The sequence below is a fragment of the Mustela lutreola genome, chromosome X (assembly GCF_030435805.1).
Source record: "Mustela lutreola isolate mMusLut2 chromosome X, mMusLut2.pri, whole genome shotgun sequence".
Lineage (NCBI taxonomy): Eukaryota > Metazoa > Chordata > Mammalia > Carnivora > Mustelidae > Mustela > Mustela lutreola.
In genome coordinates, this window is record NC_081308.1 from 106,992,198 (window position 1) to 107,019,856 (window position 27,659).

Sequence of the window (27,659 nt, forward strand, 5' to 3'; positions counted from 1 at the left end):
AGTAAGGAGAGGGTGGCTGGGTTATGGACATTGGGGAAGGTATGTGCTCTGGTGAGTGCTGTGAAGTGTGTAAACCTGGCAATTCACAGACCTGTACTCTCGGAGCTAATAATACATTATATGTTAATAAAAAAATTAAAAAATAAAAAAAAATAAGCCTCACCTAGACACCAAAGAAAAAATAATATAGCAAGCTCAGAAAAAAAAAAAAACCAAAACTGGGTTATCCTATAGAATGATACAAATATCAATGAACTTCAGATTATTATAAATTTTAAAAATCTTATTGTACTTTCAAACATAAATACTAAAAACTAAAAATCTATTTTTCATGCTAGAGAAAATAATACTGAGATAAAAAAAATATCTAAACTAAGGCAAGAACGAGAAGGCACAGACTGGATGGATGAATCAGAAAACATAAAGAAGATGGAAGATAAATTATAATAAAATAAAGAGCAAAGAGCTAAATGCTTATGTTAAAAGGTAAAGTCATCACTCCGGATTAAAAAGTAAAATCTGAAGACATATATTTTACAAAAAAAAGTATTTAAAATATAAAGAGACTGATTTATAATAATAAAAGTTATTTTCTTAGGAAGAAAAAAAAAGAAGAAAAGACAATGTAAAAGAAGATTCTAGCACAGCACTTACAAACTTGAATGTGCTTAAGGAAGGACATCTAGCTAATATGCACATTATGATTCAGTAGGTCTGAGGTTGGATATTTCTCACAAGTTCCCAAGTAATGCCCATGTTGCATGGTCCACAGGCTACACACTGAGAAGCAAGGTTCTTAGGACACTGGAATGCTAAGTATGGAGGCTAAGGAAGAGTCAAACTGACTCCATGGTTGTTGAGTTGGGGTGACTCAGACAATGCCAGTGGCAAAAACAAGAAAACTAAAAGGAGATGATTAGTGTGAGAGGATGTCGAGTTTGGACAAGCTGATCTTTATTATTTATCGCCATATTTTCTAATTATTTTTGATGTGCAAGTTTATTATATGTTTCTGTGGAATTCTGTGTTAAGTGGTGGCAGGGAGGGAAGGGGTAGAGAGGAGGGGCAAGAATTTGCTTGCCTTGGTTTTAAGCCACAAGGATCATACTTCAAGAGGGAAAATCCAATTTGGTCTCATTTCATACTGCCTTTATATTTTTCAGCCATCAACTCTTTCTCCACACCAAACACAGTTTAAAAACACACATGGTCTCTGTCCTTTGTGTTCACTTGCTATAAAATTAACAGCCCATTAAGAAACACACCTGCAGTGGCTTTATTCAGAGGCCAATGCCTTCTAGCTTTTAACTCCCTAAAATGCCTCCATTATTGCTTTTTGTGTTAAGGCCAAGAGTAATAACTATTTTAAGAATGTTCACTGTTAACTGTTAATAATAGATTTCAAATGCAATTTTGAACATAATTATGTATTACAGGACACATAATTTTGTGGAATTGACATTTATAATAAAATATGCCCTTTGAGATGATAAATGACCAACCGAGGACCTTATTTTTCACTGAAAGTTACTTTTTCCTATGTTAGACAGAATGGTCTTGTCCCCAAAGGATTGATTATGCATTTAACTCCTAAGGTCCTGGAGCTGACAGATGTCTTCAAAGAGCAGACAAGTAACAGACTGTGTTTATGTGGATACTTCCGTTTTTGACCTAATGTTCAGTTTGCTCAATCGCTGTCCTCAATCAGCGACTCTTATCACTTCTTAAAATGCATCATTTGGTTGTTCAAACACTATTATGAACATAAGATAATTTAAAATTATGTTCAACAAACACTATTTTAAAAGTACTATAAATAGCCTTTAATGAATGCAGACACTGTCATTTTAAAAAATCAGGGCAAAACTGGCTGATGGACATTAACCTTTATATACGAGCCTTACCAAATGCTACACCATGTCTTCCTTCTGCACTTTATAGCATCATATACTGCATAATGAGGCTACTTAAATGTTATTCACTAAATCAAAAGAAACTCGTGAAGTTGTGTTGTTGGAGCTTCCTGGTTACTAGCATTAGTAAATATCTGAAGCATATATACTAAGTCATTTATAAAAATGATTTTAAAAGATGGTCTTACCCTTTGAAAGCCTGCATCACAATTAAAACAAGATAGATGAAGAGACATGACAACATGAATGAACATGTGGACTATAATTTAAATAAAAATAGCATAGCAAGCGAGTTGCCGCAATTTGGTGCTAAAGAGAAATTCTCACAGCTTGCAGATGGAAAATTTCTCAGCCTCTAACCTTTAACATCGAGTGTATCAGAAAGGGGGACGTCTCCCTGCTAGCAATCTACATCGCTAAATAGCCTGCTCCATTTTGTCTTCTCTCAAATTTTGTTACGGGTTACAATGTAGTGTTCTTAGTTAATTTACTATTTCATTTTTTTCTTAATGTAGCTCAAAGGGGAAAACTAAAGAGAAGAAAATGGCATGCAGAGAAAACGGATGTGGATTCCACGATATGGAATGTGATTTCAGGAAGACATTCTGTGCCAGGATAAGGAAGTGGAATAGTTTTGGCCAAACTTAACATGGTCCCCTATCCCTCATTTGCAAAGTGTTAGCAGCAGGGCTAAAGTATAGCAAGCACAAAGGTCCGGATTCTGTAACATGAACGTTTTAATGTCATTTAATCACTTAGATTGCTACAGCATATCGAAAGGCCCAGGAAGACCATATTCTCCAGTAGCAGAACACTCCCTTGCAGAAATGCAAGAGGAAGAGCCACGGCTCATATCAATACCCACCAATATCCCCCAATTTAGTTTGAGCTAAACACTCTCTTTATAGCTTGCAACACAGGCACCAACTGCTGAGTGGTAAAAACCAATGGCAGATAGGCCGTGTGGAAGGATCGCAAGCTAACTGACAGTTGCATAGTTTAAAACGAAAAGGTCAAGCTACCTGGCAGGTAAATATAGAGGTCCGGAATTGGTGACAGACACTGTGTGCAATGGAACCAAGCCCTCATTATCTCTAGACTCAGACACATACCTGAATACTAAGAACATAATTATTAACAAAACTGTCCTTATAAGACAGGGGTAAGTAGCGCTCTGCTGGACATAGACATGTATTTATTTTTTTCTATTTAATGTAGCTAGACCGGATTTAATGATCCTGCACAAAACTCAGTGAAACATGAGTAGATGATACTGACATGCGGTCGTTAAAAAGATCAGGTCCTCGTGTAAAAATGACCAGGTTAAAGGCTGTGGTATTGTCCGTAACGGCAGTCTTAGCAGTCTTTTAAGGGACTTGCAAGTTACATAGATAGATACATAAAATGTATCTAAGCTAAGAAGATACTGGCTTGTATCTATTTATTTATTTATTTATTTATTTATATATTTTCAAGATACTGGCTTTAATTAACTGAAGGGGATGTTGTCCAAAGCGATGAAAAAGAAACATGCCTTAAGATCATATTTGCCCTTCACCTCACCCTATAGCACGTTCAAAATCCTCAGAAGACAGCAACAAATACCTTTGGTATGGTCATTCACCTGAATTAATCCTAGTGTGTGTCTCATGGCACAAGTACCACCTCCCTTTTGTTCCTTCAAACGTAATAATCGGTTCATAGTTTGAAAATCATTATGAAACTTAAAATTTCAGTGCTTGGGACAAAATGGAGAGGTGAAATGAACCCCTAATTCCTGTGATTAAAAGCTGCAAAGAGATAAAAAGGGGACAGTGAAAACCTATTCTACCCTTCCCATCTAAGTAGCCTTGTATACTTTTCTTTACATAAACTATTGAAGAAAAATATGTATTCAACTCTCAGTTCTTCAGGGACAGATTTTCCAGATTGTATATTACACGTGCTTTTTATATCGGTTCTATAACTGAGGAGTATGCAGGAAAAAGAAAAGGAAGAATGAACCTGGTACATGGTAGGCACTTGGTAAATATTGTTTGGATGAATTAATAAAATAGTAATCTTGGTAATTTATTTAGTAATGTTGATCATTTACTTTGACATTTTGGTATCAGGTTTAGTGGGAAGAAGAACTGAAACATCACACGGAGACCTTTGGGAATTAACTGTGAATAAAATATGTTTAGACATAAAATACTCCTACCTTCCTGACACTGATAATAGATCACTGATTGTGTGGAAAAGTCCATTAGCAAATATTACACTTGAGACATACCTGAGTGTGTAAGTGTAAACAATTACGTCCAGACACTGAAAGACTTCATGTGCCAATACAATACCTCATCTAGTATTACATACATCTTCTCAGACAGAAGTGAAATGGTATTGTTTAAAATCTCACCATTAATTAAAAGACAAATTTTGAATTGCATTTTGACCCTGTATATCTGTTTGTTGAACATATTGTTGTTTAAAAGACTTAATTATCTTTTTAGAAGTATTTCTTGAAGTTCTGCCATAAGGATTTACACTTTGCTAAATTTTTTTTAAAAATTTCACAGCTCTTCTGGTGTGTTATAATGACCACTAAGTAATATTCACAAACATTAGTTTCCAAATTTCAGGCTCTCTTGATGTGATATACAATCTCATGCACTGAAACACAAATTGTTTGTAGAATCTCAGTCTGTGGATTATTACCAATGGTATACGAAGTAGTCAATCACTCTGAATTTTTTTGGTGAAAACTTGAATGGATATAAAACTCAAATTTATCATCACATTTTTACATATTTAATCAATTACTCAGAGTCATGGTCAATATGGTATAAAATACCTCCTTAAAAGAAAATAATATTGCCACTAGCAAGAAAAAATTTTCAAATGCTAATGAATAAATATGGACCATGCAATGAAAAGACAAAAAAGGAAATTAAAGAGATGATTTCCACTTACAATATCATCAAAAAGAATGTAAAAACTTGGGATAAATTTAACAAAAAAAGCTTCAAGTTGGGACACCTGAGTGGTTCAGTTGGGTGAGTGTCCAACTTTTGGTTTCAACTCAGGTCATGATATCGGGGTCCTGGGATGGAGCCCCGCATTTGGCTCCATGTTCAGTGGAGAGTCTGCCTGAAGATTCTTTCCTTCTCCCACTGCCCCTCTCCACCCCCAGCTTACACTGGCTTGCACACTTTCTCTCCCTGTCTAAAATAAATAAACAAATCTTTTTAAAAAAATGTTGCAAGACTCATGTATTCATCAGAAAGGATGAATACCCAACTTTTGTAGCAACATGGACGGGACTGGAAGAGATTGTGCTGAGTAAAATAAGTCAAGCAGAGAGAGTCAAGTATCATACGGTTTCACTTATTTGTGGAGCATAACAAATAGCATGGAGGACATAGGGGGATGGAGAGGAGAAGGGAGTTGAGGGAAATTGGAAGGGGAGGTGAACCATGAGAGACTATGGACTCTGAAAAACAATCTGAGGGTTTTGAAGGGTGGGGAGGTGGGAGGTTGGGGGAACCAGGTGGTGGGTATTAGAGAGGGCATGGATTGCATGGAGCACTGGGTGTGGTGCAAAAATAATGAATACTGTTATACTGAAAATAAATAAAAAGTAAGTAAATTTAAAAAAATGCAAAAAAAATTTGCAAGACTCGTATACTGAGAAAAACAAAACATCACTGAAAGAAATTAAAGAAGGCCTAAATAAATGGAAACATCCATATTCATGGGTTACAAGATTTACTGTTATTAAAATGGCAATACTTCCTAAACCGATCTACAGAGTCAATGCAATGCATATCAAAATTCTAACTCCCATTTTCCAGAAATACACTAGCTGTGCTAAAATTCACCTGGAAATTCAAGGAACCCAGAACAACTAAAGCACTCTTAAAAAAAAAAAAAAAGGTCACTCTTCGCAGATGATATGATACTATATGTGGAAAACCCAAAAGACTCCACTCCAAAACTGCTAGAACTTATACAGGAATTCAGTAAAGTGTCAGGATATAAAATCAATGCACAGAAATCAGTTGCATTTCTCTACACCAACAGCAAGACAGAAGAAAGAGATATTAAGGAGTCAATCCCATTTACAATTGCATCCAAAACCATAAGATACCTAGGAATAAACCTAACCAAAGAGACACAGAATCTATACTCAGAAAACTATAAAGTACTCATGAAAGAAATTGAGGAAGACACAAAGAAATGGAAAAATGTTCCATGCTCCTGGATTGGAAGAATAAATATTGTGAAAATGTCTATGCTACCTAAAGCAATCTACACATTTAATGCAATTCCTATCAAAGTACCATCCATCTTTTTCAAAGAAATGGAACAAATAATGCTAAAATTTATATGGAACCAAAAAAGACCTCGAATAGCCAAAGGGATATTGAAAAAGAAAGCCAACGTTGGTGGCATCACAATTCCGGACTTCAGGCTCTATTACAAAGCTGTCATCATCAAGACAGCATGGTACTGGCACAAAAACAGACACATAGATCAATGGAACAGAATAGAGAGCCCAGAAATAGACCCTCAACTCTACAGTCAACTAATCTTCGACAAAGCAGGAAAGAATGTCCAATGGAAAAAAGACAGCCTTTTCAATAAATGGTGCTGGGAAAATTGGACAGCCACATGCAGAAAAATGAAATTGGACCATTTCCTTACACCACACACAAAAATAGACTCAAAATGGATGAAGGACCTCAATGTACGAAAGGAATCCATCAAAATCCTTGAGGAGAACACGGACAGCAACCTCTTCGACCTCTGCCGCAGCAACATCTTCCTAGGAACAACGCAAAAGGCAAGGGAAGCAAGGGAAAAAATGAACTACTGAGATTTCATCAAGATCAAAAGCTTTTGCACAGCAAAGGAAACAGTTAACAAAATCAAAAGACAACTGACAGAATGGGAGAAGATATTTGCAAACGACATATCAGATAAAGGACTAGTGTCCAGAATCTATAAAGAACTTAGCAAACTCAACACCCAAAGAACAAATAATCCAATCAAGAAATGGGCAGAGGACATGAACAGACATTTCTGCAAAGAAGACATCCAGATGGCCAACAGACACATGAAAAAGTGCTCCATATCACTCGGCATCAGGGAAATACAAATCAAAACCACAATGAGATATCACCTCACACCAGTCAGAATGGCTAAAATCAACAAGTCAGGAAATGACAGATGCTGGCGAGGATGCGGAGAAAGGGGAACCCTCCTACACTGTTGGTGGGAATGCAAGCTGGTGCAGCCACTCTGGAAAACAGCATGGAGATTCCTCAAAATGTTGAAAATAGAACTGCCCTATGACCCAGCAATTGCACTATTGGGTATTTACCCTAAAGATACAAATGTAGTGATCCAAAGGGGCACATGCACCCGAATGTTTATAGCAGCAATGTCCACAATAGCCAAACTATGGAAAGAACCTAGATGCCCATCAACAGATGAATGGATCAAGAAGATGTGGTATATATACACAATGGAATACTATGCAGCCATCAAAAGAAATGAAATCTTGCCATTTGCAACAACATGGATGGAACTAGAGCGTATCATGCTTAGCGAAATAAGTCAAGCAGAGAAAGACAACTATCATATGATCTCCCTGATATGAGGAAAGTGGTGATGCAACATGGAGGCTTAAGTGGGTAGAAGAAGAATAAATGAAACAAGATGGGATTGGGAGGGAGACAAACCATAAGTGACTCTTAATCTCACAAAACAAACTGAGGGTTGCCGGGGGGAGGGGGTTTGGGAGAAGGGGGTGGGATTATGGACATTGGGGAGGGTAATTGCTTTAGTGAGTGCTGTGAAGTGTGTAAACCTGGTGATTCACAGACCTGTACCCCTGGGGATAAAAATATATGTTTATAAAAAATAAAAAATTAAAAAAAAATAAAAAAAAATAAAAAATTAAAAAAAAAAAAGGAAAACACTTCCTGATTTCAAAATTTATTACAAAACTACATTATATCCATTCAAGTTTTCACCAAAGAAATTCAGAGTGATTGACTACTTCGTATATAATGGTACTGGTATCACAATAGACATAGAGATCAATAGAATAGAATTGAGAGTCAAGAAATTAAACATCACATTTATGGTCAGCCGAATTTCAACAAAGGCACCAAGGCAATTCAATGGGGGAAAGAATAGCCTTTCAACCAGTGGTGATGGACGAGTGGATATCCATAAGCAAGAGTGAAGTTGGACCACTCCCTCAACACCATATATAAAATTTAACTCAAAATGGACCGAATTTCTACATTTAAGAACTAAACCTGTAAAATACTGAGGCAGAAATTACAGGCATAATTCTTTGTGACCTGGGGTTTGGCAGTAGTTTTTTTTTTTTTTTTTTAATTTTTTTTATTTGACAGAGAGAAATCACAAGTAGATGGAGAGGCAGGCGGAGAGAGAGAGAGAGGGAAGCAGGATCCCTGCTGAGCAGAGAACCCGATACGGGACTCGATCCCAGGACCCTGAGATCATGACCTGAGCCGAAGGCAGCGGCTTAACCCACTGAGCCACCCAGGCGTCCCTGGCAGTAGTTTCTTAAATATGATATCAAAAGCACATAATATGAAAGAAAAAATAGATACATTTGACTTCATCAAAATTAAAAATTTTTGTGCCTCAGAAGACACAATCAAGAAAGTGAAGACACTGCCTAGAGAATGGGATAAAATGTTTGCAAGTCATATATTAGAAAAGAGGTTTGTATCTAGAATACATTAAGAAGACTTACAAACTGACCAGTAAAAATCCAAATAAACAAATTAAAAAATGGGCCAAGGATCCAAATAGACATTTCTCCAAAGAGGAAATACAAATGGCCAATAAGCACAGGAAAAGAGGCTCAACTTCATTAGCCATCAAGGACATGCAAGTTAAAAACACAATGAGATACCACTTCATACCCACTAAGATAGCTAAAATAAAAATGATAGACAATAAAGGTGTTGACGAATGTGGAGAAATTGGCACCCTTTTAACTTTGGCCTCTTAAAAAACTGAAAACAAGTGTTCTAACAAAAACTTGTACATGAATGCTTATAGCAGCATTATTTATAATAGCAAAAAAAGTGAAAAACCACAAAAGGTCCATTAGTTGATGACTAGATAAACAAAATATGGTATACTCACACAGTGGAATATTATTCAACCATAAAAAGGAATGAAGTATCAATACAAGCCACAACATGGACAAACTTTGAAAACATTAAGTTAACTGAAAAAAAGCCAGACACAAAAGAATACACATTATATGATTCCATTTATATAAAATGTACATGTAGGTAAATCTATAAAGACAGGAAATATATTAGTGGTTGCCAGGGGCTGGGGAGAAGTGGGGATATCGGGTAACTACCAATGCCTATGAGGTTTCTTTTCAGTGTGATGAAAATATTCTAGAATTAAATAGCCATGATGGTTATACAACTCTGAATATGCTAAGAATTGCTGAATTGTATATTTTATTATTTTTTAAATACTTTATTTAGTTATTTGACAGAGAGATCACAAGTAGGCAGAGAGGCAGGCAGAGTGAGGGGGGAAGCAGGCTCCCTGCTGAGCAGAGAGCCTGATGTGGGGCTCAATGCCAGGACCATGACTTGAGCCGAAGGCAGAGGCTTAACCCCCTGAGCCACCCAGGCGCCCCTCAGTTGTATACATTAAATTGGGAATTATATAGTATGTAAAATATAGCTCATTAAAGTTGTTCCAAAAGATATGGTTCTAAGTTCTAAATTGGTATGTAGAGCCTGCAGACACATATACACACAAACTATCATGACCTGTCCAAGAGTTCTGATGTGTTTCCAAGTGGTTTTAGATGGTTATCTGATACCTGATATCTGATGAATTGTCTCCTGCCCAGTATTTTGGAATATGTCATTGATAGCACACAGCAAGGATGCCCATTTTCTGTATTTTTAAACAATGTCAGACTAACACTGGGCTAGTTACGGCTCAATTTATACAGCACCCCCTTTTGTATCTTAGAATGTAAATCCACAAAGGACAGGGCAGTCATGGCTGTCTAAAATCTTGACATCTACCTTCCGGGCATTTCATAAAGGCGATTATATTAAGACCCACCTATCCCATAGTTGAGAGTAATAAGGGGATTGTACAACTTCTTGTGCCAGGCCCTGGGAAAAAGAAGCAGCCAGGGAGGCACCAGTTTTCAGGGGTTGTCGTATTTGCTATCGCTTTTAACTTCCATCTTTAAGGAACTCGGAAAATATTCAATAATATCAAATTAAAACATCTCCCAATTAAAACTCATAACACATAGTAACAACAGTACTGGGGCGCCTGGGTGGCTGAGTCAGTGAAGTGTCTGCCTTCAGCTCAGGTCATGATCTCAGGGTCCTAGAATCAAGCCCGTGTTGGGTTCCCTGCTCAGCAGGGAGTCTGCTTCTCCCTCTCCCTCTGCTGCTCCCCCGACTCATGCTCTCTCTTTCACACTCTCTGTCTCAAATAAATAAATAAAATCTTAAAATAATGATGACAACAACAGTAATATGAAATTCGGAAAGATAGTAGCATCTATGGAACAAGACACAAACATCTATGGGTCCTCTTTTGGAACTCCTACCTCTCATTTTCACAACATCAATATGCCTCTCTCATACTCAGTGTGCCATAAAATTCCGTGTCCCAGTTTCTCTCTGAGGCTCCTTCCTTCTCTTCTGTCCAGACTTCGGACCCTTCACTCTCTCTTTTCTTACTGGCATTCTCAATGTCTACCTCTTTACTGGTTTCTTATTCTTTGTCTTCAAACAAGCACAAGTCTTTCTTAAGACAAAACAAAACAAAACAAAAAAACAACAACTAAAATGACCCAACTGCCCCTTCATCTAGCTATCATACTATTTATCTCCTTCCTTTCTTTGCCAAGCTGTCTCCATCTGCTGCCTCTACTGCTTCATTATCCATTTACCACAGGCTATTACCATCTGCATTTCCCCCCACTACTCTATTAGTCCATTCTCCTAAATATGCGCTCTTTAAGGTCAACTTGGATTGATTTTTCTGGTTTCTCAAGGCCCAGCTCAAACTACTTCTATAATAAACAATCATCTTTTCATCTTTTGTCTTTTAAGCCTCTTAATCACCTAACCATCTTATTTCTATTTCTGTACACCAGTTGGTTGCATGTTATTTTGCATTGTGTGTGCATGTATTCGTGCTTCCTCCAGCTTTCCTGCTGAATAGGATTTTCTCAAGGGCAAAAGCTATGTCTTCTGCTTCATTCGTGAACATTCCATAGTACTTGGTACAGTTAAAATAGCATCTTGACTCACATAGCACTAAAAATCATGAACTTGTATGCTTGTAAACAGTAACATTTCATTTTTCTTCCCTTGATATTGGAGGTTGGGGAGGTGAAGAATCATTTCTCCTACAATCTAACTTTTTGCTTTTATTCTTCCCACTTTCTGAGCCACTGGCAATGGGACTATGGTATCTGTGTGCAGTTCTCATACCTTCGGTAGGATATATAATGGACATAGGAAAAGGCAAGTAAAACGACCGAGGGAAATACAGTTACAAGGAGAGTTCAGAAGTAAAACCAAGGGCTCATGGTATTAGAAAGGTGGAGGCCAAGAAAGGATATGTGATTATTATCTACGGGATTGCCGAAGTTACGCAAAGGGAAATGCAGACTTGTGCGTTCAACCCTGAAACTCTAAGATTTTGTTTTCAAAAGCAAATTTTACATATGAGAATTACCTTTGACTTCATTCAAAAGCTAGTAGAAGTTTGAACTTCCTCCAAAAATAATATATCCGTAAGATATAAACAGATACTCAACAGAATTAGGAACACACACGGCTGGTAAATTTCTACAATGCACTGTTTCTCTCAAAAAACTGTGATGGTATAAAGATGTTCTGGGCAGATCCCCTAGCTTTTGAAGGACTATTCCAGGAGGATCCCTATGCCATTCCACAGCATACCAGCAGCGCCCCTGTCAGATGTATGCTGTTAGGCTAGAGGGACCACGAAGGAGATACATTCTACAGGAAAGGTGTCTATTAGTTAAACAAACAAACAAACAAAGTCAAGTAAGGATTAAAAGGAAACATTAAACATATATGACCAAGAACATTTAACATGAATTTTTTATACCGTAAATAAGTTTGCCTTTTAGCCTAGTGAACCCTTTCCATCAATCTGTTTTAGAAGTCAGGTTTCCAGTATGCTTTAGAAAAGCTTTTGTTAAAACTGAAGTATATTGATAAAGTGATTTAATATAGTTGAAAACAAGCTGCAGCACTCTAGCTGGACCCCCTGAAACCTTGTATTAGAGAAACATCTATATAGCATTATAGGAAACATTTGCTGTAATTTGCCATCAATCTTTAAAAATAATAATGTTACGCTCCCAACATTGTTGTCTTTGTTAGTGCATTACTACTATTTTATTCATGTGGTTTGTTGTACTTATATGAATTATTCCCAATTCTACCACAATGTCCTGGGCTCTAATATCCTTTAAGTAAAAGATATCAAAACTATGGGTTGACTCAAAGGGCAGCTGAGTGCATTTTAATATCCACATGTCCTATGAACCAATATTGAAGAACCACAGAATTATACTGCAGGACTGTGTTCCATCCGAACGCACAGTGATTACCTGGGTGGGGTTGGTGCAGTTCTTTACTTTTGTACCACAAAATGAATCTTTACCTACTGGCTGGGTCTGTGAAATAAATGTCAGTGAAACTACAAGTAAATCTGAAATTCAACTTTTTATTTAAGGTCCACAACTGTCATTGAATAAATTGCCTCCAATATAAATATGCCACAGGTAAAACTCAACAAAACACCACCACAACAAAGCAACAAAACAAAACAAAAGCAAAAACAATCAACACACACACACACACCCCTCTCCAGCTAGGTCTACAATGAAAGGAGGTCATGAAAGGTACATTTGGGTTGTTAACTTTGAATCCCAAAGGGGTATGTGTTCTGCTTTCAGGAGGAGGGGAGTCTTGCTGAATCCAGGTCTAAGAACTCTTACAGAAAAGATACACATTTCGCCACATACATGCAGATTTTTAATCAAGACAGCTGTTACTTAAGCAACTGGCCTTGAGAAAAGAAATTTTAAAAGAAGAGGCTCAAAGAAGGGTCTTGAGCTAACATTAAAAGACTAGATCCTCTTTTCAGCTGTGCCTGTAGTTGTATCTATTATGCAAGCCAAGTCTCTTAACCTTCTTGTGTTTTCCTTTCTCAAGTGTAAAACAAGGGTAACAATAGCTGCTACAGCATAAAACTGTTATGTGGATGAAACACATTAAAGTATTTTGAAATTGTAAATGTTCTCTAAGTGCAGACTGTTATTGTTACATACATGTCAGAAATCCAAACTTATAAGGCAGAAAACTGGGAATTAATTATTTGAATTACAACAGAATTCTCGGCAAGTAAATTTAAATGGCAAAGTGGTTGGCACATTTTACAGACACACATTTCAACCATTTTTCCAGGAGTTATACATGCCTTTTGCAAAAATAGGTCCACTTTTATTTGGAAGGGCTAATTGTTCTTCCCTAACTGCAAAATTCGAATTCACTGACTCCTAATGTACACAGCTGGAGGGGACCTTAGGGATAAGCGAGTCCCACAGAGCATCACCCCTTGTTTGTCAAAGCATTAGCAACTGGGAGGAGAATGGAGAGCAAAGAAAGGAGAAAGGGGAACGCAGGGGGAATTGTGGCAGGAATCTGAGCCCCCCTCCCATTTTATCTGGAGAGATGTGGCTTTTATCTGGTTTTTTTTTTTTTTTTTTTAAATTTGTGCTTTGCAGGTAAGGTATAATTTGCAGAATGTGTTTCCCTGCCTACTATCCCTCCTCCACTCCTTAAAAGTTTCAAAGCTGAAGGAGAGCAGAATTGGCACCCCACAATATGATTCTTTGATGTAAGGATCATCTTGAAGAAATGGCAGACAGAAAAACCATGTAGAAGGTCCTTTGGTAAGGGGACATTTACATTTATAAGGGAAATTGACATGTGTAAGGGGGATCCCTCTCTGTACCAGGAAGAAGATGTGCCTAAATCTCTAGAAACTCATCAGTGGAAAAGAGGACTTCACTCTGTCTAGCAGCCATACTCCAGCTCCCTGTGCTTTGTCTGACAGCCTCATGTAACTGGCTTCCCTCCCCGCCCCTGACAGCTTTTGTCTTTAGCTAGAGATAGTATGTAAGGTGGCGGCCTGGGCCATTCCAGGAGTTACTCTGTTTTCCTGGGTCTTTCCTGCATATGCAGGGCATAAACATGTTATTAAACTGTTTTTCTCCTTCCTGTTAATCTGTTTTATTATTATTATTATTATTATTATTACAGCAGGGGTGGGTGGGTGCCTCAGCCTAGAAACTAGAAGGTTAGAGGGAAAATTATTTTTCAACCCGGACAAAGCCAACGCCCTCCTTTTTCAGATAAGAAACCTGAGCCCAGAGAGGTGAAGAGCTCTAGTCATCACTTGGTCTAGGCTAACGCATCTTCAAGACAGGCTGTACGCTGTGTCATGTCAATCAGCTCTATGTTGTTTCTATGGTCATATATTCAGCAGACATTGAACTAGAAAGTACCTTTTCTTCCCCCTTCAACTTTGTGGAGATAGATCTTGTAGAATGAATTTAAGAGAAATGCCACTTTCCCCCAAGGACAGACTTTTGCAAAAATTATAAAGGAGATAAAGGTGGACTTGAGTATCCTTTAGCTCTGTCTCCCCATCCACTTTTTGTTCCCATGCTCTATTTTGGCATCTAACCTACAAGAATTTAGTACTGTCCACTACCCGATAAACTTCTTCCTTATTCAGATGATGGATGACAATGTTGGACTTCACCTGAGCCCTATGCTCCTGGAAAACTGCTGGGTAAGAAATCTTCCCAACTTTTTGTCTTCCGAAATCTTCTCACTCTTTTATGTTTTAGGACAACAACCAAAAACCAAAAACAACCTTACTAAAAGCTCTTTCCCCTATGACTTATTAGATATGGCTCTCTGTCTACCCTTTGTCATGGATCCCATAAGAACTGCAGAAGACTCCTATGTTGACCTGTAACAACGGCAAAGAAGGACCTTTCCCCTTTTGCTGGAGCCTGTTGAAAGACCAGATACAGACCCTCCAATTGCCTATTCTTTGCCTCATAAATAATTAGCTGAGATCAGAACTATTTGTTCTCCTTCAACTAGCTAGATGCGGACAGAAACATTTCCTGGTCAGTTGACTGACTGAGACTTCTGAGCACAAGACAACCCCAGCTGTAAATCATCCCACATGTTCCTTATCCAGTAGTCCTAGAAAAGTCTAAGGCAAAATCCACTTTGCTCAGACACTCTGATCTTCCAGATCTGGAATGCTTTCCCTATTGCAATAGCCTGAATAAAATTAATTTCCCTACCTATTCAGTTTTTGCCTTTGACACTTCCTTAGAAAACCTCTTTAGCCATTTATATTTTTAGTCTGTGTTACATTATTTCAATAACAGATGAGAAAACAGAAGAGTTACAATCAAATGTCCTCTGTTCTGGTTCAGATTTCTCTCTGGTTCTTGACCCTTTTGGACCTCAGTTTCTTCATCTTTAAACAAAGACTTTGGATTTGATAATGTTTCAGATTTTAACATTCCATATTAGTTGCTAAATTACATTGTAATTATATTTAGTTCAATTTATGGATGTATGTGACTTAGGTCTGGGAGTAAGCCTTTTACTTTTTTCTGTCCCTTGCTCTGTTTAAAGTAGTTGTTACATAATGTGCATTAAAGAGAAAGAGTTATGACTAGTTTATAAACTTCTAAGGTAGTAGGGGCTGTTTTAGTATAATGTTTTCAATTCTATAAATGTTTATTGAACAACTGACAGCTGGCTTTTCTGGCAGATTCCAATATGTGATTGTGACTTATGTCTTCTTTTTGAAATTAAATTCAAATTATTCAAGTACATTTCAAAAATAAAACATTAGCATGCTAAATGTCTATAATCAAATATTCTGTTTTCTTTCATTTGGAAAACTACATGGTGAGAAAATTCTTTAGTCTCCTAAGGAGAAGCAGATATATATAACTACTGTTAATGGGGAAACAATTCCAGTAGAATTTGTTATTCTTTTTACAGTGTCATTCTATTTATCCATCTTTGACAATGAGGGTAATGATGATTATGAAATAGTAGATGTTAACTTGCTAAGCAAAGAGAGATCAAACTTTAAAAAGAGAAAACATAAATCTCAAGAAGGCCATCATTTGTGGAAAACCTGATAGCAGTTTGAAGCAGGATCTACAGTACCTAATGGGATGTCAATAAACTCAAGGTAATTTTCCAATCACCTGTTCCAATAATTACTGCTAACTTTAACTCGGTGCCTGGCACTGTGCACTAAAACCATTATCTCACTTGTTCCTCCCAACCAACTTATGAGACAAGTACTATTATTATCGTCCTTGTGTTGCAGAAGAGGATATTAGTTCAGCAAGGTTGTATCAACTCATTGCCTGAGGCTTGAGAGCCAGGAAATGACACAGTGTTCAAAGCCAGATGAGTCTGACTCCACAGTCTAGGATCTTAACCACAGCCCTACAATGTCCAGTCCTCTAGGAGAGTGAGGAAATCAATGTAAAAAACATTGACATCCTGAAATTTTACAATGTAAAAAAAGGATTATTTGTTTTTTGGTTTTGTATTTTAATGCATACAAGATCATTAAGACAAGCTTCTACAACTGTATTTATGGGGTATGCGATGTCTAGAAAATCATAACAGGATACAGATGACCAGTTGAAAATATCCTTTTAGGTATATTTCATCTTCTGCAAGGTTTGGTTTAGTGTACACATGGCATTATAAAACAGGGGCTATGTTTTTACTCGGTGAGTGATATGCAGTAAAGACCTAATACAGCAGAACCATGATGTGCAGTTACAGTTAAGGTTTTGTTCAGACTGCCAAAAAAATCAGTTTAAGATAACAAGTTGGTATATATGGCTTCAATCCTTAATAATTTTTCCTCATAAAGTATTAAATTGGAATTGTTCAGCATGTTTGTTGTTATAATTGAGCAGAAACTTAAAAAACATTTTTTCATTTATGAAACTTGTTACAACACATTAAAATATAGCTGTATAGGATTTCTCTAAAAGCCATCATGAATAGACTCTGGGGCTTTGCTTTCATTAGGTAAAGTGTCTTTTGTGGTTTTCATATATGTTTCGTGTGTGAATTTCTGTACAGGGTAGAGAAAATCTCTACCCTGTACAGAAAATCAGATTGCAGTTTCTAGCTTTGTGACCTTGGGCAAGTTACTTAACCTCTCTGAGCCTCTGTTTCTTTATTTGGAAAATGAGGTCCGTAATGTTACCTTCATGATATAATACATGTGAAGGGTCCGGAATAATTCTTGGCACATGGTTAATTATGCAAAAAATTCCAGTCATCAGAAAACTCCAGCTAACCCCTGGACAACACTGGGGTTAGGTATAGCCATCTTCTCCCTCTTAACCCCATGCAGTCAAATAATCCTCGTATAACTTGTGACTCCCCCAAAACTTAACTTGAAGCCTTACCAGTAATACAAACAGTTGATTAACATGGATTTCATATGTTACATGTAATATATACTGTTTTCCTACAATAAAGTAACCTAGAGGAAATAAATGTTATTAAAAAAAATCATAAAGAGGAGAAAATACATTTCCAGCCCTGTGTTGTATTTATTGAAAAAAATCTGTACAGGACCTGGGCAATTCAAACCCATGTTATTCAAGGGTCAACGGTACTTTGTGGAAAGGAACTACAGATGTCTGAATTAGAGTAAACAAATGAATATGTTCTGGTAACGACTATGTAGTGACCTTCTGTCTTGCATGTTTTTTGTCCTCAAACAGATAACTCATGAATTTCAAGTGTGAACAGCAAGAAACCCCTAGGCACCAAATGGTGGCTCTTGCACTTGCACATATAAAGGAATCAAAGAGTGGGAAAGAAGATAAGAGAGAAAAAGCCAGAGTCCAAGTATACTCAGACCCTTTCCTCTGTCATCTCTGACCCTCAGCCCGTCTCAGCAGCAACAATGGAATTGCTGGGAAAGGTCAGCCCAGGCTAGAGACAGTATTTCTAAACAAGGACATAAAGCAAGCTGCATTGTGAATCAAAAACTAGGATAAATCATAATGTTTTCCTGAAACCTAAGCATGAGTTTTACTGAAGCATAGAATTACATTTTCAAAAGCAAGCAAAAACCAAACAGTACACCCTACCAATAACCCCCAAAAGAAACTAGAAACACAAGTAAAGATTAGTAACTCGAGCAGTTACAAAACAAAATATCTTGTTTGCAACTCATCAGCCAAAGTAAGACTGTCTTATTACCCCGTAAGATTTTAAGTTTCTTGAGGGTAGGGTTTGGGTCATTCATTCATTCATTCATCTGTTTGAATGTGATCTCCTAAAAATATTTAGGATTGTGCTCTATGTTCTGTTTTCAATTTCTGCTTTTGGAATTGACATCCTGAAATTTTACATTGAGTCCCTGTGTGCTGAATCCTATTTCAAGAGAAATGAGAATAGAAACTTCCAGCTATTTTCAATACTTGTATATTGAGACTCAGATCATTCAATGTGAAGATGTTGGGAGTGCTGGTATGTGACATTTATTGTAAATAAGTCAGGTAGCTCAAGCTTACATTGGTTAAATTGAACAATTCAGTACTCAGAGTACTTTTTTATTTTTTCCAACTGCAAAGAATTCATGTTCCCCACTAGAAAAAAATTCATGTTCCCCCACTTTGACATAAACATTCACCCTTATATTAAGCATAAAAGGCTTTTTCTTATTATAAACAGAAGAAATTTCCATATACCCTTTGTAAAATGTTATATATAAATGTTAGGCTTGGACACAGCGAACTTAATCAAAATCCCATGTTGCTTCAGGGTAGTTATATGTGAAATGCAATTTCCATTGTATTGAAACCTCCATCCTGTAAATATTTATCTATTTTCAAAATTGCCTACATATTTGAAAAGTTTAATTGGTTTATACTCAAGGCACTAGAGAAAGGAAAATTTGCTTTCATAAGACATTTACATGTATTTATTCTGTCCACGTAGAGTACTTCTTTCGAGTGGTCATGAAATTTAATGTGAAGTGAAAACATCCCAGCTTTGGTTATAATAACCGAATTAGAAGAAAAGTAATCAATAATCAATAAATCAGTCATTTTGATCACTGTACCTTTTTTCTCTGATTTATCGGAAACTTTTCCTCCAATTGGAGAGTAAGTAGTATCCACGGATTCGGTCCCTCTGTTCCCTTTGCTAACTCCATTTTCATAGAGCTGTCCTTCAACTGGTTGCAACTGCCAAGTCAGGCCGAACAAATGTACTGCTGCAAGAAAACAAGCCATACATGAACTTATTCCAGACTTGCTGAGGAAGTCTCCAAACCAGCTGTCTCTTTCCACCTAAAAATGCCATGACCAGTTTTCTTTTAGTTGGGCCAAGCAGCTTTGAGTTTATACCTGTATCATACATGAGCTACCCTTATAAATAGCTATTGTTAAAATGTTGAGGCTCTAGCTATCCCAGTGATAGACATTGGGACATTAGTGAAGCAACCACAATGGGATTAGATGCTGGTCTTCAACACTGTTATCCCTTCTCATTTCCCTTGGTCATGGAACTCTACTTTGTATATGGAAACTGCAGAGTGATGGTGGACAGGCAATTATGAGAACATGGTAGGCCTTCACTAAGCCAGTTTCCCGAGTGCCTGGTATGCATAAGGTCCCATGATAGCTACTGCAGATGTTAAAATATAGATGCCTATTAGGGTAGGAGTTGGAAGAATACAAGTGTAAAATTACTATAATGCAGCATAACTGACACAGTACAGGCTCAATTGTTACCAGATTAAAAAATACCTGTGTTGATCAGAGTGTAGTGGGCACTCTCATATACTCTTCATGAGAGTATTAAAAAAAACACCCACCCTCGTGGAAGGTAACATAGCATCATTTATCCAAAAAACCTTAAAATTTGGCTTCCCCTTTTAGCCTACAATTCCATTTCTATGAGTTAATTATGAATGTGTACAAACTAAAAAGCTATCTTTGTAACACTTAAAAACTAGTAGAAAGTTATGATGAGTCTAAATATTCATCAGAAGGAAATTAATGAAATAACTGGTATTACAAATAGTACAAGGTTACACTGCTATTAAATCATGTTACAGAAGATTATGAACTGGCATGGGAATAATTATGATGCATCAAATGAAAAACATCAGGCTACTAAACAGTATGAATAGAATGATCTATAATATGTGTGTGTGTGTGTAGATGTGTTGATGTCTGGGGAGAGAGAGGGCTAGGAGGATATATAGCAACATGTTCACAACATGGAGGTTATGGAGGATTTTCATTTCCTTCTTTAGGATTTATGTATTGTTGATACTTTTTACAATGAAAATGGGCTGTGTTTGCCATCTGGGGGAAGAGAATTTTTGTTTTAAAAGAAATTGTTTATTCTCTAGTTTCAAATAAAATGCCTTACAAAATATTTTTAAGAAGAAAAGAAGTGGTTTATTTTTCAATTGCTGTGGCTAAAACTTTCCGTTCTATATGTTAAATAACAGTGGTGAGAGTGGACATCCCTGTCTTGTTCCTGACTGTAGGGGAAAAGCTGTTTCTCCTCACTGAGGATGATGTTAGGTGTGGGTCTCCATATATGGCCTTTATTATGTTGAGGTACGTTCCCTCTAAATCTACTTTGCTGAGTGTTTTTATTATGAATGGATGTTGTACTTAGTCTGATGATTTTTCTGTATCTATTACATTGGGCATATGGTTCTTATCCTTTTATTAATGTGGTGTATCACATTGATTGATTTGTGAATACTGAACCACCCTTGCAACCCAGGAATAAAATACCACCTCACACCTGTCAGCATGGCTAAAATCAACAACACAAGAGATAATAGGTGTTGGTGAGGAGGTGGAGAAAGAGGAATCCTCTTACGCTGTTGGTGGGAAAGCAAACTGGGGAAGCCACTTTGGAAAACAGTATGGAGTTTCCTCAATAAGTTAAAAATAGAACCCTACAATCTAGCAATTGCAGTACTGGGTTATTTACCCAAAGAATACAAAAACATTAATTCAAAGGGATACATGCAACCCCATGTTTAAAACAGAATTATCGACAATAACCAAATTATGGAAATAGCCCAAGTATCCATCGACTGATGAATGGATAAAGGAGATGTGAGATATATATACATGGTGAAATATTACTCAGCCACAAAAAAGAATGAAATCTTGCCATTCGCAAAGATATGGACAGAGCTAGAGGGTATAATGCTGAGCAAATAAGTCAGAGAAAGCCCAATACCATATGATTTCACACATACGTGGAATTTAAGAAATAAAACAAATGAGCGAAGGGGAAAAAAGAGAGGAAGGCAAACCAAGAAACAGACTCTAAATTCTAGAGAACACATATTTGAAAAACTTAATTGTTTTATACTCAAGGTATAGACTCTCTGATGATTACCAGAGAGGAGGTGGTGGTGGTCGTGGAGTGGGTCAGACAGGTAATGGGGATTAAGGAGGGCACTTGTGATGATTACGGACTGTTGTATGGAAGTGTTGCATCACTAAATTGTACACCTGAAACTCATAATACACTGCATGTTAACTAACCAGTATTAAAATAAAAACTTAAAAAAAAGAAGTGGTTTAGGGGCGCCTGGGTGGCTCAGTGGCTTAAAGCCTTTGCCTTTGGCTCAGGTCATGATCTCAGGGTCCTGGGATCGAGCCCCACATCGGGCTCTCTGCACCGCAGGGGAGCCTGCTTCCTCCTCTCTCTCTGCCTGCCTCTCTGCCTACTTGTGGTCTCTGTCTGTCAAATAAATAAATAAAATCCGTTTAAAAGAAGTGGTTTAAAGGAACAACAGCTTGGCTGATCAGGGATGCTTTAACGAGGTAGGATTTGAGATGAACCTTGAAAAATGTGTAGGGCTCTGACAGGTGACAGCAATGGGTAGGGTGAGGGGGCAGTTTGAAGAAAATATGACATTGTAAAGCACAACATGCATTTGAGGCAAAGGAAATTGCTGGGGTTGGCTAGAGTATATTTACGCATAGATGGTAGTGGAAGTTAAGGCTCAAAGGGAGGATTAGGGCCATATTGTAGAGGACGCTGAATGCCACACTTAGATATTTGGATTCAATTTATTAGGCAGCAGGGAGGCATTGCTATTTTCTGAGCAAATGAGTGTTATGATCAGTTTTCTTTAGGAAGATTAATTTGATAGCAATGGGGAGCACTGATGGTTTCTAGGTAAAGAAATGATATCATCAGAGCACCCTTTGCAGAAAGATAAATCCAATACTAATGTGGAGAACAACGAATTGGAGGCCTAAGGATTTGGCAGGCACACAAATTGGGATGGCATTGCAATAATCAAGGTGAGAAATAATGAGCGTCTCAATTAGGGCAGTGGCAGTGGGAGTGCAAAGAAAGCGATTCTTTAAGGAGAAATGGCATAAATGTCGTCTCAGGGTTTGGCAGCTAGTTGTGTTGTGTGTGTGTGTGTGTGTGTGTGTGTGTGTGTGTATGTGTGCACCTGTGTGCTCATGTACACATGTGAATATTCTGGGGGCAAGAATAGAAAAAAATGAGGGAAAAGGAGGAATCCAAGGTTTAGGTTTTGAGCCTGAGTAACTGAAAGCATGGGGCAGTGATTTAATAGAGTTAAGGGATTCTGCACTTAGCCCAACACTAGCTACAGATAACTGGTGCTGGAGATGGATTTGTTAAATGATGACTAGTTGAACTAGCTGTTGACTGATGACTACTTGGTTTGTGGCAGGGTGGGGTGCTGGGAGAAATATAATGAAATCATCTTTGGAGGTGCTGGGTTCCACCTGCCAATGGGCTATCCAGAAAGTCATGTTTGACCCAGGAGCTTTGGAGGTTTGAAGTTCTGGTGAAGTATTAAGGTTAGAACAAGACTGTGGAATCATGTATGCACAGAGGCAACAGCTGACATTGTGAGAGTGAATGAGGTCACTGAGGGCAGATAATGTTGGAAGAAAACAGTAACTAGGACAGAAGCTCTGGAAATCCTTTTATCTGTTTTCTCATTGCAATTTTAAACATCAACCAAATCTTACCAAAAAGGGGTATCTGCTCTTGACCCACTAACCTTTTCCTTTATGTTCCTAGGCATAGTAAAAGGGGTTAATTTGTATGTCTAATACTCATATACAGTATATGGATTTGCAACTGAGAACAGGAAAGCTAGTCAGATAGCCTATTTAAAAATCTTTCATCCACTTTTTGTTGGAGCTAGAGATTTTTAACACCTACCTCCTAATTTATCCTTAAAACTTTTAAGCATTTAATTGCTTTCTATCCGTTTCTTTGGATTAAGGCCAGTGCTGCCTGATGAATTTCTCTTGCAATTACTGGAAACCCTTGAAACTCAAATGATAGTGGTACTGAGTCAGGTACAGTATGGCAAAAGATTCGAAGTATGGTTAGTTTAACATACTCCAATTAAAGAGGCTTATTATTTTTTTTTTTTTTTTTTTTTTTTTTTTTAAGAAAATTTTATCTACTCTGTTCCCCAATAATGTGAATATGACGGATGTTAGAAGCCATATTGAAAATGTGTTGGATTCCCTTGGTTCAGTTACTTTTGTGAAATTAGATTGGCCATAAGGAACAAAAGGCATAGCAGTTTTCATTTTAAAGTTCAAGGGGGATATTTTATACACTTTAAGTTAAGCCAGTTTCCTGAGGGCACTCAAAAATGACAGAAAAAATTCTCAGCCATGTGCTGAGAATCACTTCAAAATAATAAGGCAAGGATTAATTTTTCACCACAGAATGAATTAGGCTGCTTCCAACCAATCAAGACAGATAGAGAGGTGTGGGCACATTTAGTAGAACAACCTTTCAGGGCAGTGAAGCTTTATAATTTTTTCAGTTTACTTTGTCTTTTACAGGCAAGAAGCTATTTATAATGTATATTTGTATGAATACATAATGCAAGTTAACTTACTTGCTATAGACTATGGGTACCAAAGAAAAACCACATAGTCTTTCCTCTCCTCCAAAATGAACTTTCCTCTGTTGATTTGAGAAAGGAAGTCAAAACGTATGTGCAGGTAGACTAAGGTAACTACATAACTCCAGTCTTTGTGTTTTATTAGAAATAATGTTTTGTTCATATTAAGACCAATAAAATTAAATTATATTGACCTTTGGGACATACCCATACATCACTAGAAAGATACGGCAGTACTTTCTATGGGGATGTATTTATTAATTCATTCAACAAATATCTTCAAAGCATATCCTGGCACATTGGAAACGTTGGAAATACATGCAAAGGCAAAAAAAAAAATATTTAACATCCAGGACACCATAGATACTGGCTGATCAATAGGGAATCGGAAATGAACAACCAATGCAGCTTCACAAGGATACATTGATGGCACATCAGCCTTGGATGCAGGATTAAGATAGAGAGTCTTCAGCTTCTAGTGGATCTCCAATCAGATCTATGCTATGTATTTATAGCCACATTTTGAGGCAAGCCTCCCAAACCCAAGTATAGACATTATAAACCAACTGTTAGAATTAAGGGTATAGGGGCGCCTGGGTGGCTCAGTGGGTTAAAGCCACTGCCTTCGGCTCGGGTCATGATCCCGGGGTTCTGGGATCGAGCCCCGCATCGGGCTCTCTGCTCGGTGGGGTGCCTGCTTCCTCCTCTCTCTCTGCCTGCCTCTCTGCCTACTTGTGATCTCTGTCTGTCAAATAAATAAATAAAAATCTTTAAAAAAAAAAAAAAGAATTAAGGGTATAGCTGGTAATGAACAGACAGTATTAAATTATATTATAGATTGATTCAACAAATATTTTTTTGAGTGCCTACTTGCACCAGGCACCGTTTTTCTAAGTTTATAGCAGTGAATAAAATTTTTTACAAAATCTCTACCTTCCCAGAACTCATACGAGAGGGTGGTGGGTTTAGACATGTAGACAATGAATAAAAATATGCTATAATTAATATAATATAGCTGTGTGGAAACAAAGAAGGCTCAGAGGAGGTAATGTTTGAACCAAGTTTTGAATGGAGTGAAGTCATATGAATATTTAGTTGAAGAACCTTCCAGGAGGAAGGAATAGCAATTACACAAAACCCTTAAGCTTTGTGTGGAATGTGTGAGGAACACTAAGGATCCCAGTATGAATGGAGCTCAGTCAGGAAGAAGGGTGGTAGGAAAACTTTTAAACTGAAGGACTGCACCCATGATTGTACTATCTCTGTGTTCTAACCAACTTCACAAACTGGCCACTCATAAACTTTATAAGTGAATAGAAAGTAATATAACTAAAATCACCCATACTGGAACATCCACCTCCAAATGAGCAATGCTGGTTATAGTAGGTCTAATTGAAGTACTCCTGGCCCCAAAGTCAAAGTTATTTTTCCTAAAGACATATATAAAAATATACATCCTCAGTGAATAAAGATTGACATGACCCAGATCTCTCCAGGAATACCAGTACCGTATCACTGCACTTTACTGAAATTCAATGGCAAGAAAGAATGCATATGCTTATTCAAATATTCCAGGAATAATGTCTTTTCAGCTTATTAAGAATGGCAGTCCTTAATGCTCCTCTAACAAATATTCCTTAGAGTTGAGTCTTGTACATTTTATAATTATTATCCTTCTTGGTTTATCCAATTGCACAAAGCTACACTCTGAAATTATAAATGTATTACAAAGGTAACAAATGGAGTATCTCATCATGCCTGATCACCAAACTCAATCAAGCACCTTGGATCTCAAGGCAGGCTAACTTTGGGAGAATAAGCTCTTCTTAACTTGCACATTTCTCTAGGCTGAAAACTCCGAGTCTCTTTGCAGTTACTTCTCTGTACTCTCTGTTGGGACGTTGGTCTTTTTCTCTTAAGTAAGACTGATGGTCTCTATTAATATTTATAATTGATACTGCTTCTTCATTCCATTCCCCTTCAAAAGGCAAAAATATTCCCCTCTGGGAGACACCATAGGAATGCTTCAGAAGTAGAAGTAGGAAATCAGTGCTGAATGACCTAGGTCTGTACTGTCCAGCATGGTGGCCACTTGCACATGTGTCTGCCAAACATCTGAAATGTGGCTAGTCAGAATTGAAGACTTAATATAAAAGAAAAAATAGAATATATCCAATAAATAATTGTTATAGTAACTACATATTGAAATGACAATATTTTAGATATATATTAAATTAAATAAGAATTTTAATTAATCCCAACTTTTTTTCACATTTTGAATGTGGCTACTGTGAAATTTCAAATTACATATGTGGTTTGCTTTGTATTTGTATTGGCCAATGTTGACCTTGCCTATCTAGAACATTTCACAAAGAGATGGGATGTTTCTCTTTTAGGGTTAGGGACCTATCACGTTATATCGAAGCTATCCATTGATATGTCTACCTCATTATTATGAAAGCATTCAAAGGGAAGGGTCCATGTCTTTGTTTTTCTATCTCTGGTCCTAATCACGGTGCCTGGTAGTCAGGAGGTACTCTAATTACATACTTCTGTATGTGACTATAAAGTAGTAAAGGAGTTTTAGAAAACAATTTTGTGATATCAATCAAAATTTAAATTGGGAATATTCCTTGACCAAGCAATTCAACTTCCAGGAATCTACTAAAGAAATAATCACGGTTGTGTATGAAGGAGTATGTACAAGGGAATTCAACCTAACGTTGTTAACATAATGACTTTGTTAATATAGTTAAGAAAAAAAGAAAAAGAACCACCAATACATCCATCTCTGAGAAGGTGGTATATCCAAGCTATGAAATCTTATGTAAGAATTAAAAGTACTGATCTCAAGAGACTGTCAGATTGAAGGAGACATGATAATTAAATGCAATGTGGGATCCTAGATAGGATCCCGGAACAGGAAAAAAAAAAAAAAAAAAAAAAAAAGGAAAAACCAGTATTAAACTCTTGAGTTAATAGCATCACACCAATGTTAATCTCCTACTTTTAATAATTGTACTATGCTTATGCAAGATGTTAATACTGGCAGCTGAGTGACAGGTACACAGCAATTCAGAGCTACATCTGCTCACTTTTCTGTAAGTCTAAATTTATTTCAAAATAAAAAGCCTAAAAAGAAAAAAAGAACTGATTCAGTGGTGTGCTGTAGCAAGCTTATACTGGTTTATAAGAGCCAACTGTGCACATGTCTTCCCAATTCCACCTTCAATGACTTCATGTTGGTAGTTGAAATCACCCATGGTGGGTTTATGAACATTCCAGGAACCAGAAAACATTGCAAATCCTTTTTTTTTTTTCCACAGAGAGCTTGTTGTCAAACATCAACACACCCCTGGTTGACCTACACGTACTGACATGAAAAGAGCTCTAGGTTTTGTATAAAAAAAACACTGTAGAACAATGCATATCTGATGATCCTGTTTAAGTTAAAAAAAAAAAAGTATCTCTTTATATATAAATGCATACAGAGAGAACTGGAAGGATCATACCCCCAAACCGTTGATCTTTACAATGGGGAGCTGGGACTTCAACATTTTCATAGTAATTTTAGAATCTTTTACAATGATAACGTATTCATCATGTGTTATA

At 37.1% G+C, this 27,659-nt stretch overlaps 1 protein-coding gene across 4 annotated transcripts in view; it reads right to left on the reverse strand.

The window, feature by feature from the left end:
• Nucleotides 1-27,659, reverse strand: part of TENM1 (teneurin transmembrane protein 1) — an 801,117-nt gene that overhangs the window by 259,700 nt on the left and 513,758 nt on the right. For all 4 annotated transcript variants that reach the window (XM_059156967.1, XM_059156964.1, XM_059156965.1 and 1 more), the window contains exon 8: nt 19,209-19,361. In XM_059156967.1, the coding sequence (XP_059012950.1) occupies nt 19,209-19,361 (153 nt within the window). The remainder of the gene's footprint in view (nt 1-19,208; nt 19,362-27,659) is intronic.